This window comes from Vigna radiata, chromosome 8, assembly GCF_000741045.1.
Source record: "Vigna radiata var. radiata cultivar VC1973A chromosome 8, Vradiata_ver6, whole genome shotgun sequence".
NCBI classification, from domain to species: Eukaryota; Viridiplantae; Streptophyta; class Magnoliopsida; order Fabales; family Fabaceae; genus Vigna; species Vigna radiata.
In genome coordinates this window covers 16,097,343-16,109,588 of record NC_028358.1, presented here as the reverse complement: position 1 = coordinate 16,109,588, position 12,246 = coordinate 16,097,343, and the positions used below count along the sequence as shown (strand labels likewise).

Sequence of the window (12,246 nt, the reverse complement as noted above, 5' to 3'; positions counted from 1 at the left end):
AATAAAATAAAAACAATGTTTCCCTAATAAACATATAGGGACTATATTTCCCTAATTAACATAAACACAATATAAACTAAATATAATATCTCTAATAATAGCTATGGTTAGAGCCTATCCTAGCGATATTTCTTGGGCATATTATTTCACCCGCTATTTGGGCCGTTATTGGACCACCCATTAATATCTAGTCTTACACTTGAGATGTATATACCTCGGCGTGAGGGGGGTGTGTTGGAAGTCCCACATCGACTAGAGATAAGGCCAATTTATAATATATAAGTGGGGTGCAGACCTCACCTTACAAGCCGGTTTTGTGGGGTTGAGTTAGGCCTAAAACCCACTTTCTAACAATAAAGTTAGGGAGTGCAGAGGAGGATGTTTCTGTAGATAAAGAAATGTACCAAAGACTTGTGGAAAGACTCATTTAGCTATCTCACACTAGGCCATATTGCCTTTGTTGTGAGCTTAGTTAGCCAATTTATGCATCAACCAAAGGAAGCACATTTGCAAGCTGCACTTAGAATTGTCCAGTATTTAAAAAGGATTCCAAGAAGAGGAATTTTGTTCAAAAGAAATAAGAATGCTAGTCTTGAGGCATATATAGATGTTGATTATGCAGGTTCAACTGTGGATAGGATGTCAACTACTGAATATTATACCTTCCTTGGTGCAAACCTAGTAACTTGGAAGAGTAAAAGACAAAGTGTGGTAGCTAGATCTAGTGCTGCAGCAGAATTTTGAGCAATGGCCCAATGAATTTGTGAATTTTATGGCTGAAGATTATATTGTAAGACTTAAGGATAAAGTGGGATGAACCTATAAGATTATATCGTGATAATAAATCTACAATTAGTATAGCCCCCAACTCAGTACAGTATGATAGAACCAAACATATTGAGGTGAACAGACATTTTATCAAAGAAAAGCTTGACATTGGCTTGATTGCATCCCATATGTGTCCACTCAAGGTCAACTTGCAGACATACTCACTAAGACATACTCACTAAGGAACTGAGATGTAAGAATTATATCTAAGCTTGGAATGGAAAACACTTATTCACTAGCTAGAGGGGGAATGCCAAAATATATTTAGGAAATTTTAGATATTATTCCCATATATTTAATTTATTATATTCTTTGTATCTTGCTATTATTACTAGAATAATAATCCCACAATTTCAGGGATTTGTTCCGTAGAATAGGTTATTCATTCAATAAACTCTTGTATATATATCCAATGCATGTAAGGAGACAAATAATAAGAAATATATTCTATCTCCTAAATTTATGACTGTGATATAGTACTTGTGAAATCAAAATTACTGTTTGCATTTACCGAACAACATGAGTTGCACTTATATGGACATACATGCAGACAATTCCATAAGAGAAAACTAAAATTTTCTAGACCATTGGCAAATTAAACTTTGATTCAGCCATTTCTACTTAAACATCCATTTTCGATTTTAGCTGAGTCAAATTAAGCTTTCCACCCATTCTTGTGATTGTTTCAAAATGTAAAAATAAAAATTCAATTTCAGAATACCCAAGAAATCAGCACTGAATTATCGAACTAGGAGAGAGATAAATAATCATGATTAGAGAACATTACTTGTTACAGGGATAAATTTCTGGCACGTCTTCACCACAAAGTTATCTGATAAGTCAGATTCATCTTCTTCACTGGAAAACAACTATTCATAAAACAATAAACATGCTGTGATTAAAACCAGTGCATAGAATTGAAAATACCACAGGTATGAACCGCCTAATATATTATGTTGTTAGAGATAAAAATACTCTGGTGATTCCATCTAAAAGTTTAATATTTTAGATGATTTGTTTGTGATCCTCGTGATTCTCACTCCTTCATAATTAAACTGAATTTTAAAAGTAATTATAAAATGGAAATATTCTTTATTCGTTGTATAATATCAACTTTCATGTGCTTTTGTCTAATATCTTAAGCTATTAAGGGTCATGTTTCCTTGACAAACATGAACATGGATAGTGTTATAAGGGATCAATAGAGGGAATCTAAATTTAAAATACAGTGAACATCACCTTAAATGATGAGTAGAGTAATATTGCGGCCAAGAGAAGGTTGACTGCTTCAAATCTCTAATGACATGATAATGAACAAGATGATCAACAACAAGTATAAAAGTCACTGAAAGTAGTTAAATACGGAAAATATATCCATCATGAAATACACCTGAAGGGTAACTGTTCCAATAAGTATTAACGTCAGACGAAAGATAACTGCTCCAGCAATACCATAGGAGAGCACACGATTCTGTGAGTTCAATAAGTAAAGGAAAAATGACCAATTAACACTTTTATTAATTTTTATAATAAAATTAAAAATACATAATCTGAGAACCACTAGAACAAGAAGTTGAAATTGCTCATAGTATACCCGCGACAAGTTATATGCATCACCTGATATGTAACCGGCACTTTGAAGTAATTGAATATCAGAACAAAGACAAAGAGATTATCTACAGAAAGACTTTGCTCCAATATGTACCTAAGAAATACATAAAAGTCAAAGGCCACAATTCCAGTAAGTACACCAATCAAGAAAGTGAAAGCAAACCAGAGAGAGAAAAGAAGTGGTGCCAGCAAGGTTCAAACCATATATAGAGTTCATAAATACAAAAATAAGCATCCAACATGCTATAACTTCAAAGATCGGTGTTTGATCAATCTCTAGGATATATACTTACTCAGAGGGCATATATAGAGAGGAACAGGAGAAGCATATTGAAAAGAGAGAGGGAGAGAGTGATGAAGGCATCAGAAAAACCCTATGATCTTCAAGAAACTTTGCATGATATCAAACTTTGACTCATCCAGAACCTTAATTACTCTAGTACTGTAAAATTGGACCAACTTTCTAGTTGATAACGAAATTAAATTATTCAGCGTACCCTGCAAAGAATTCCGATGCTTTGTCAAAACCTTCCTTAAAACCCAAACCAACACCAAATGCCACCGCAGCGCAGACCTACAAGAAATCTTACACAATCGATGTAATTCTAATTCTAAACAACTAGAGAAAGCAGTAAAGACATAGAAGAGGTTTGCCCACCCATAAGGCTACATTTCTAATAGAGGAATTGTAATCTTCATTCGCTAGAGATTCCTGAGATGGAGATTTGTCAATATTGCCAATGTCTTCCTTTGGTTGAGCATTAATCCTCTTTACCTCTGAAAATTCATACGATTAACACTTACAATTCTTTAGAGAGAGAAAGAAATTATATATTATATATAATACACGGATCAGAAATGAATAGTTTAGCCTCCAACTTCAACATGACAGAATAACTACAAAGAAGATGGATTTCTATACATAACTTGAATTGAACAAGGGCATGCTTGATTCCCTGTTCCCTTTTTGGTTTTAAAAGCTGTTTTCTAAAAGAATTCCAGACTACTCATGATAAATTCTAATTGAAAATCTATTAACTTCTGAAAATCATTATGGAAACAAATGTTTTAAACACCAAAACACGGTGATGCTCCCTCATCTTCAAGTGCAGCACCCTCAAATACCTATATGGGCAGTTTTATTTAGTAGCATTTCGAAAACAAAAACCAAATAGAAATCAAACACACCCTAAGCCAACAAATTTCCTTGTTCTGAATGATGGGGTCATCACCTGAGGTATAATTGTCTTGCCCAATTCGTCTGGAGATTAAAAGGGGAACAGGGTGAGGAGGTCGATGATGGTACACTGCCACACACAAAGAAAACCCTTGAATGATATGAGTGATACGTTTGGATTTGAGGTAAGAGAAAAGAGAGAAAGAGAGAGTAGCAGCAGACCTGAACAAAAGGAAGAGATGGGATGGTGAAGTGCATGAGCAGAGTGTGAAAGCCTGCGAATGTGATCCAACTTCAATGGAATTCGGACGCCGTTGTAAGCAACAGAGGCCAATCCCATAACTTTGGGGTTGGGTTTGGGACACTTCTTGGTGGGTACAACACAAGTTGCCACACAACACAACAATGAGACCAAAGGTGGAGAGAGAGAGAGAGAGAGAGAGAGAGAGAGAAGGAATATGGGAGGAATCTCTGATGTGGTGCTCTTCTCCCACAGCTGTGTTTCGACCAGAATTGTAAAAGGGATAAGCTGTTGTTTCTGCCTGGTTCGTGGAGTGTTTGTGTTTCGATGAAGTGTGGTCACCGCTTTGTTTTAACAAAGATCTACAAATATTATTATGTAATATTTTAAATAATTATTAAGACGGTTACCATTTATTTTAAGTGAATAACTAATTACGGAAGAAAATATAAATTTTAGCTTATTTTAAAACAAATAAAAACGCTTTTACATGTAAAAGAAAATGAAAAGAGTTTACTTACCTAAAATGTGAAATTCATAATGCTTTTATGAGAGTCAAATAGAATCGAAAAATGATTTTTATATTAATTGTTCTCGCAAATAAAAAGGTTAAATATGTTTTTAGTTTTTATATTTTGGGGAGATTTTCGATTGTTTACACTGTTTGACACATTTTTACTGAGTTAAAAAAAATTTAGTAAAAAGGACTAAAACCAGAGTTTTCTAGGATTGAAGAACTAAATTGTATATTAGTTTGAAAGAGAGACTAAAACCAAAATCGTCCCAAAGTATAGGAACTAAAAACCTATTTAATCCTAAAAAGTAATATATGTCTATTTTCTTTTATAGTATAGCTTTTCTTGAGTGTTTATTAATTCGCTTTAAAGAGAAATAAAATAAAATTGTGTGTCAATGACTTTTTTTTCTTTATTTGTTCGGAATAGCGAGTCTTAGTCATACGATTAGAAATTTAATATATTTGGATTTTGGAATTAAGTTTGAGGTTTAGATAGGAAAAAAATAATAGTTTTCTTTTATTTTATTTCAGCAAATTCATCATCTTATTATTGGACAAATAAAGTTTTAGACGTTAATAGAACTTAATTTTACATAAAATTTGAGATACTAAAATCAGATTTAATTCTTAAATTAATAACTAAATATTGGTTAAAATATCACATACAAATAAATAAATAAAATGTAAATTAATATAAATAACCATACATAAATGTAGATAAATTCAAGGATTAAATATATTTTTGTCCGTCTACAAAATTTTGGTCTAATTTAATCTCAACTTTAAAAATGTATGAATTTAGTCCTTTTAACCAAATTTTGTTAATTTTATTTGATATTTTAAACGTGTTTCTCAGTTAACATTGAAGCAAAAATGTGTGAAACAGTATAAACAACCCAAATGCTATCATAAAATGAGCTTGACACATCAAATAAATATAACAAAATTTACTTAAAAGAACTAAATTCACACATTTCTAAAGTTGGGGGACTAAATTAAGTCAAAGTTTTGAAGAGAGACTAATTCCAATTTTCACTAAAAGATAAGGGACCAAAAACATATTTAACCCTAAATTCAATATCAAAATCATTAAATTTAATTTAACGAAACAACTATGCCTATATGAAGATAGATTAAATAAAATAATTATAAATTAAATATGGTTCATGCATAACTTATATTCCTGCCTGATTGAAGATAAACTGTATAACATAAACACAAATATATGAAAAAGACCGATGTGGAGATAAATTAAATTACATAAACATAAGTAAATAAAGAGGATTAGTGTAACTTAAAGATAAATTAAATGACATAAATATAAATAAACAATAATTATAAATGTATAACTAAAGATAAATTAAATTATATAAATATAAATAAATAAAGGAGGGCAGTGCATAACTAGAAATAAACTAAATGACATCAATATAAATAAACAAGGGATCAATGCTTAACTATAAATAAATTCGATAATAAAAGTATAAAAGAAGTAAAATAATATAGTTTAAAATAAATAAAACATTAATAAAACACACATAAATTTATAATATTATCTAAAATTGAGAAATAATTATTAGACAATCTAAAATGCATTTTCCCAAAATTTGATACGGTATTCTGGGTTAGGTTGACCAATATGAAAACTGTTACAAAATTTGAATATTATATTGCAAAAAATATAATGTTTCTGAACATTTATTTTTAAATTTAAATATTATATTGTAAAATATAATACTCTCCCCGTAAGACTAGGATTGAGTTGTTGAACTCTTCTTTAAGCCATGGGATATTTTTTTAATTTAGTGGACACATTGGCTTTCTCTTACAGAATACTTCATTCACTCAAAAATCATTATTAGAAATAATTCTTTTCTCATCTTCTCTTTTCTTAGTTTCATTCTTTTTTTTTTCTTCTTTTCCTAAAAATATTTTGGGTTTATTTTAATATTTTTTTTAGAGATCTTTGCTAGTTCTAAGATCGTAAGAAATTGTGAGAAAATTTCGTGATCTTTATTCTTTAATTGTTAGCTTCTACAACAATCTTAGGAACTTATGACTCAATCCTGGAGAATCAGAATATTGTTTCTGGAACTCAGACGGTCTTTGCAAAACCCTGTACGGATGTATCAAAAATCGAAGTCTTCTCTAGTCAGAATTTTTGACGCTGGCAATAACGCATGTCAACCCTCTTAGATATGCACGGAGTCTCCTTTGCTCTTTCATCTTCAAAACCCGACTTTAGTTTCCCTTCAAATTCGAAACAAGTTGAAGATTGAGTTCATGAAAACAAGGTATGCCAACATACTTTACTTAGTGCATCCTCTAATGATTTGTTCGATGTGTACTGTTCCTATAAGGAGGCAAAAGACATTTGGGATTAGTTGATTCTCAAATACACTACCGAAGATATCGTCAGACAAAGGTTCATTATTGAGAATTACTATCGCTGGGAAATAGTTGAAGACAAGGACATAAAGTTGCAAATTAATGAATACCACAAGCTACTCGAAGATATCAAAGCGTAGAACGTTCTTCTACCAGATGAATTTGTTTCAGAGCTTCTGATTGAGAAACTGTCGCCTTCCTAGACTAATTACAAACAATAACTACAACACAAACATAAACAAATGTCACTTTTAGAGTTGATCACTCACATAATTATTGAAGATACCAACAAGAAAGAGTGCGTTGCTGCGAGGGCCAAAGCTTTGTCTACAAAAGCAAACATGGTAGAAGACAGACCTGCTCCAAAAAGGTAAAAAAAATAAACTTGATCACAATAGAAAATATAATTTTTGAAAATATCTTCAACGCATCTAACCCCACCTTTAGAAAGAAAGGAAATTGCTTCGTATATGGGAAGTCAGACCATCATGCACCCTAGTGCAGCGTAGAGCAAGAAACGACAAACCTCTTCGGATTAGCAAAGATTGAGCATTCTAAAGCATCTTCTTCTTCTTCATGTAGAACTAGGGGATTTTCATCTTCTCCCCTAATTTCTTCTCCTTCATCAACCAACACAGACCCGCATCTTCGTCTTCATATGTACACAAAATAGTTTCCATAACTATCTTCGTCTTCTCAAATTCAATTCTCCAACATCGCACGAATTCCTCGCAGAGTCATAACATTTACACAATTATACAACAACTTCACTCACGATAATTAGCCAAAACAAATACATTGCAAAGAAGATCAAGGCATAAAGAAGAAACCATCTGTAGAAAATCGGTAACATGGAAGGCGCCTTGTGATTACTCATTTTCGGCATAAGCAGGTCCTTTGATGGTGTTGTTTGGTCTCGTAGTGTTTATGGAGTGATCGCATCGGCGAATCCGAGCTAGTGGCGTGAATCATCGATGATATATGAAAATGCCTTGATTCGAGGTCAAGGAGCCTCCTCTATTAGAATAGAGAGAGGAAATATAGAAAAGGGGAAAACTCTTCTCCCTTCAATTTCATTACTCAAGCATATATATAAAAGAGATATGAAAATAACAAACTCTCAACAGACCCACTAACAAACTGACAGCTCATACAAAATATTCCCTCTCTCAAACAGCCCCACTATTCACAATTTATAATCAACTAAATATTTAGGTATTCTACGAGTTCTTGCTGATATATTTGAGTTAGATTGCTCATTGGGCTTGATGGTATTATTGTAATCTTCTTGTGGGCTTGAATTGCTATCATTACTACCCCCTGGGAGAATCACCTTGTCCTCAAGGTGATATGTCTCACGTAACTCATTCCAAATTTCCCAAGTGGTATCCTCTGGAGATAATCCCATCCATTGTACCAAAAACAGTTCTGTTAGGGGTGATGTAGAGTTGTCCCATTTGGAGTCCAGTATAGCCATAGGACTGATCAATGGACTGTTTCCATGTGTGGCAATCGGTAGATCAGCTTGTTGAAGAGGAAGGGGACCATGATGAGCCTTGAGCATAGAGCAATGAAAAACTGGATGGACTTTGGAAGTTGAAGGCAGCTCTAGTCGGTATGCGACAGGACCTATCCGCTCCAATATGCGAAATGGGCCATAGAAGTGCTTACCCAGTTTTTGATAAGCGGTTCCCCTTACAGAATTTTGTCGGTATGGTCGAAGGCGAACATACACCCAATCATCCACCTGATATTCAACCAAACGTCTCTTGTTATCAGCAATTATCTTCATTTGATCTTGCACCTTTTGAAGCTTCCTTCGAAGAGCATCTATCATGTCTTGGCGACTTGATAATAAAGAATCCACTGCTTCAACAGAAGAAGTGCCAACTAAGTAGTGCGGAATGGAGGGAGGTTCCTTCCCGTATGTGACCTGAAAAGGAGACATCCCGGTAGTAGAATGAATAGTAGTGTTGTAACACCATTCAGCAACCCCTAAGTATTTTCCCCATTCTGTGGGTTTGTTGTGCACCATGGAACAGAGATATTGCTCAAGGATTCTGTTGAGAACTTCTGTTTTTCCGTCAGTTTCTGGATGGAAGGATGTACTCATCCGAAGTTTGGTGCCACACAACCTGAATAATTCTCGCCAGAATTTACTAATGAAAACGGGATCCCGATCAGAAACCAGACTACGGGGAAACCTGTGATGCTTACAAACCATGTCTAAGAAGAGTTGAGCAACCTTGAATGAAGTGAACTGAGTGGGTAATATGCCAAAATGAGCACCTTTGGAGAAACGATCAACCACCACTAAAATGATTGTATTTCCTTGAAAGAGCGGTAAACCTGTAATGAAGTCCAGTGACAAATCAACCCACGACTCCAAGGGAATAGATAAAGGCTGAAGTAGGTCAGCGGGTCTCTTGGTTTCATATTTGGTCTGCAGACAGGTTGCACATTGAGCCACAAACTTTTGGACATCGTCACGCATGCCTTGCCAATAAAAATTTTGTTGGAGTCGAGATAAAGTCTTTGTGACCATTTAATGGTGTCGTGTGAAATTCTTCCAGCAACAGTGGAATGAAAGGATTTTCACGATTAATCCAAATCTTTCCTTTATACATCAACAATTCCTTGTGGATACTATAGTTCTCATGACCCTCAGGATCCATTTGTACTGCCTTGAATAATTGAGCAAATTCTGAACTCGTGTGTAGAGCTTTGCGAAGCTCCTCTAGAAACACAAAACGAGGCATGGATAGAATTAAAAACTGGCTGTTACCCAGGTCTTGGGGTCGTGAGAGGGCATCAACTACGACGTTTGTTTTTCCTGCTTTATACTGAATGGAATAATCAAATCCTAGCAACTTTGACAAGTAAACTTGTCGCTCAGGAGTTTGAATAATTTGTGACATTAACTCTTTGAGGCTGCGTTGATCTGTGAGGATTGTGAAAGAGTGTCCAAGAAGATATTGTCGCCACTTCTTGACAGCAGAAGTGATTGCGTGAAGTTCACGCACATATGTCGAAAACCGCATGAGTTTGGGGCAAAATGGTTTACTATGAAATGCTATAGGATGTCCTTCCTGCATAAGAACTGCACCCATGGCCACACCTGATGCATCCGTCTCCAAAACAAAGGGCAAGTCAAAATTTGGGAGGACTAAAATCGGTGCCTCTGTCATGGCCTTCTTCAAAGTATCAAAGGCAGTTTGAGCTTCTATGGACCACCTAAATGCGTCTTTCTTGAGGAGAGCCGTAAGGGGTGAGGCGATAGCAGCATATCCCTTTATGAATCGCCTATAAAATCCTGTTAAACCCAAGAAACCACGAAGAGCTTTAGTAGTGGTTGGTGTTGGCCAATCTACCATTGCTTGGATTTTTGAATGTTCAGGTGCAACTCCCGTAGAAGAAACTACATGCCCTAGATACTCTAACTGTGTTTGGGCAAACAAGCATTTAGAGCCCCTTAGAAAAAACTCCCCTTGTAACAATAGTAGGACTGTTTGTTCTAAGTGGTGAAGGTGGTCTTCCAATGAACGACTATAAACCAAGATATCGTAAAAAAAAACGATCACAAATTTTTGCATAAACGGTTTTAACAATTCGTTCATTACGGCTTGAAAGGTAGAAGGAGCATTGCAAAGCCCAAATGGCATGACTGTGTACTCATAGTGTCCATGATGAGTTCAAAATGCGGTCTTTTGAATGTCTGCAGTATTCATTCGGATCTGATGATAGCCTTGGCGTAAATCCAATTTTGAAAACCAAGAAGCTCCACCCAACTCATCTAACAACTCATCAATAGTTGGAATCGGAAATTTATCCTTAATGGTAATAGCATTAAGAGCACGAAAATCAACGTAGAACCGCCAACTACCATATTTCTTTTTCACAAGCAGTACCGGAGAAGAAAAAGGACTATGGCTTGGCTGAATCATACCATTGGTTAACATTTCCTCTACCTGTTTCTCTATTTCAGCCTTTTGAAAATAAGGGTATCTGTAGGGCCGCACAGAGACTGAGGCAGAATTGGGGAGGAGGTGGATTTTGTGATCATTATGGCATGACGGTGGAAGTGAGGGAGGTTTCTGAAAAAGCTTACGGTATTTGTGCAAGAGGGTAGAGATGTCAGTAATGGGATGAGTAAGGATATTTGGTTGAGATTGTGAAGGTGTACTAGGAAGTATTCTGATGTGGAAGAAACCTAATGCGCCATGTGTTTGTAGTATGCGTTTGAATTAGTGGGCTGAAATGTCACTGGGCTTGTGGGGGGCATTGGCGGTGAATTCAACTAATTTCCCATCTTTTACAAATTTCATAGTGAGTTGAGAATAATCAGTGCAGATTAGGCCTAATTCCTTTAGCCATTGGATACCGAGAACAACATCCGCACCACTAATAGGAAGAACATGAAGGTCCACTACAAACATATGGTTCTGGATCATCAGCTTGACTTTTGGACAAATACTATGGCATTCCAGTTCACTTCCATTGCCGACCATGACCCTCAATATGTTGGTGGGTTGGGTTGCCAAATTCAAAAATTTCACAACTCTTTCCTGAATAAAGTTATGGGTACTTCCCCCATCAATTAAAATAGGGATGGGCTGTTTTTCAATGTGGCCCACCATTCTTAGTGCTTCTGGGGCAGGTAAACCAGCTAGAGCATTAAAGCTGATTTGGGCTTCATTGTGGGTCAGACTTCTTTCTTATGAAAGAAGGGAATTAGGGTCCACCCCAAGGGCCGATGACTCCCCCTTTATGTCGTCATCCTCATCTATGGCAACCAATAAAAAGAAACGACCCTTGCACTTGTGCCCGGGGCTGAATTTTTCTTCACAATTGTAGCACAGTCCTTTCTCACGACGATCCAACATCTTCTCATGACTCAATTTCTTATAATGTGTTTTAGGCGGGTTGGGTAGTGCTGCCGACGATCTTGACGGTGGGGTAGGTAACAATGGAGGACCGAGAGAAGGCATAATAGGGGACCGTTGATGCAAATGTCGGCGTTGGTCGTTAAGCTTATCCTCCTGTAATTTGGCCAAAGCTGCCGCCTGTGTCAACGATTGCGGTTGCAACGCTTGAACCTCGCGGCGTATATCCGAGTTTAACCCAGAAATAAAATTGCTCAGTAGAAAAGTGGCAGGGAGACCAACAATACGATTAGCAAGCCGTTCAAATTCATTCAGGTAGTCTTGAACCGTACCTTTTTGCGTTAATTTGAAGAGAGATCCGCGTGGGTCGTCATAATACGAAGGTGCAAAACGAACCTCCAACGCTTGAAAAACTAATGCCAAGAAGGAAGCATGTTATTCCGATGCAACCACTGAAACCAGCTAAGGGCTGGTCCATCCATGTAGAAAGAAGCTGTTCGAAGCCGGTTAGCCTCTTGTGTCTGATGATACTCGAAGAACTGGGAGATCTTAAAGATCCAGCCCACGGGATCCGTTCCATCAAACCGGGGAACGTCTAATT

At 36.0% G+C, this 12,246-nt stretch overlaps 1 protein-coding gene across 2 annotated transcripts in view; it reads right to left on the bottom strand.

The window, feature by feature from the left end:
• LOC106772830 (thylakoid membrane protein TERC, chloroplastic) overlaps window positions 1-4,194 on the bottom strand; it is a 9,389-nt gene extending 5,195 nt beyond the window's left edge. Inside the window, exons 1-8 of one of the 2 annotated variants that reach the window (XM_014659438.2) lie at window positions 3,839-4,194; window positions 3,672-3,746; window positions 3,098-3,216; window positions 2,937-3,013; window positions 2,446-2,533; window positions 2,219-2,299; window positions 2,068-2,124; window positions 1,616-1,697 (exon numbers count right to left, since the gene is read on the bottom strand). In XM_014659438.2, coding sequence (XP_014514924.1) covers window positions 1,616-1,697; window positions 2,068-2,124; window positions 2,219-2,299; window positions 2,446-2,533; window positions 2,937-3,013; window positions 3,098-3,216; window positions 3,672-3,746; window positions 3,839-3,956 — 697 coding nt within the window. In that variant the 5' untranslated portion in view covers window positions 3,957-4,194. The remainder of the gene's footprint in view (window positions 1-1,615; window positions 1,698-2,067; window positions 2,125-2,218; window positions 2,300-2,445; window positions 2,534-2,936; window positions 3,014-3,097; window positions 3,217-3,671; window positions 3,747-3,838) is intronic. The other variant, XM_022784701.1, reaches the window with a different exon arrangement.
• Window positions 4,195-12,246: the final 8,052 nt, after the last annotated feature.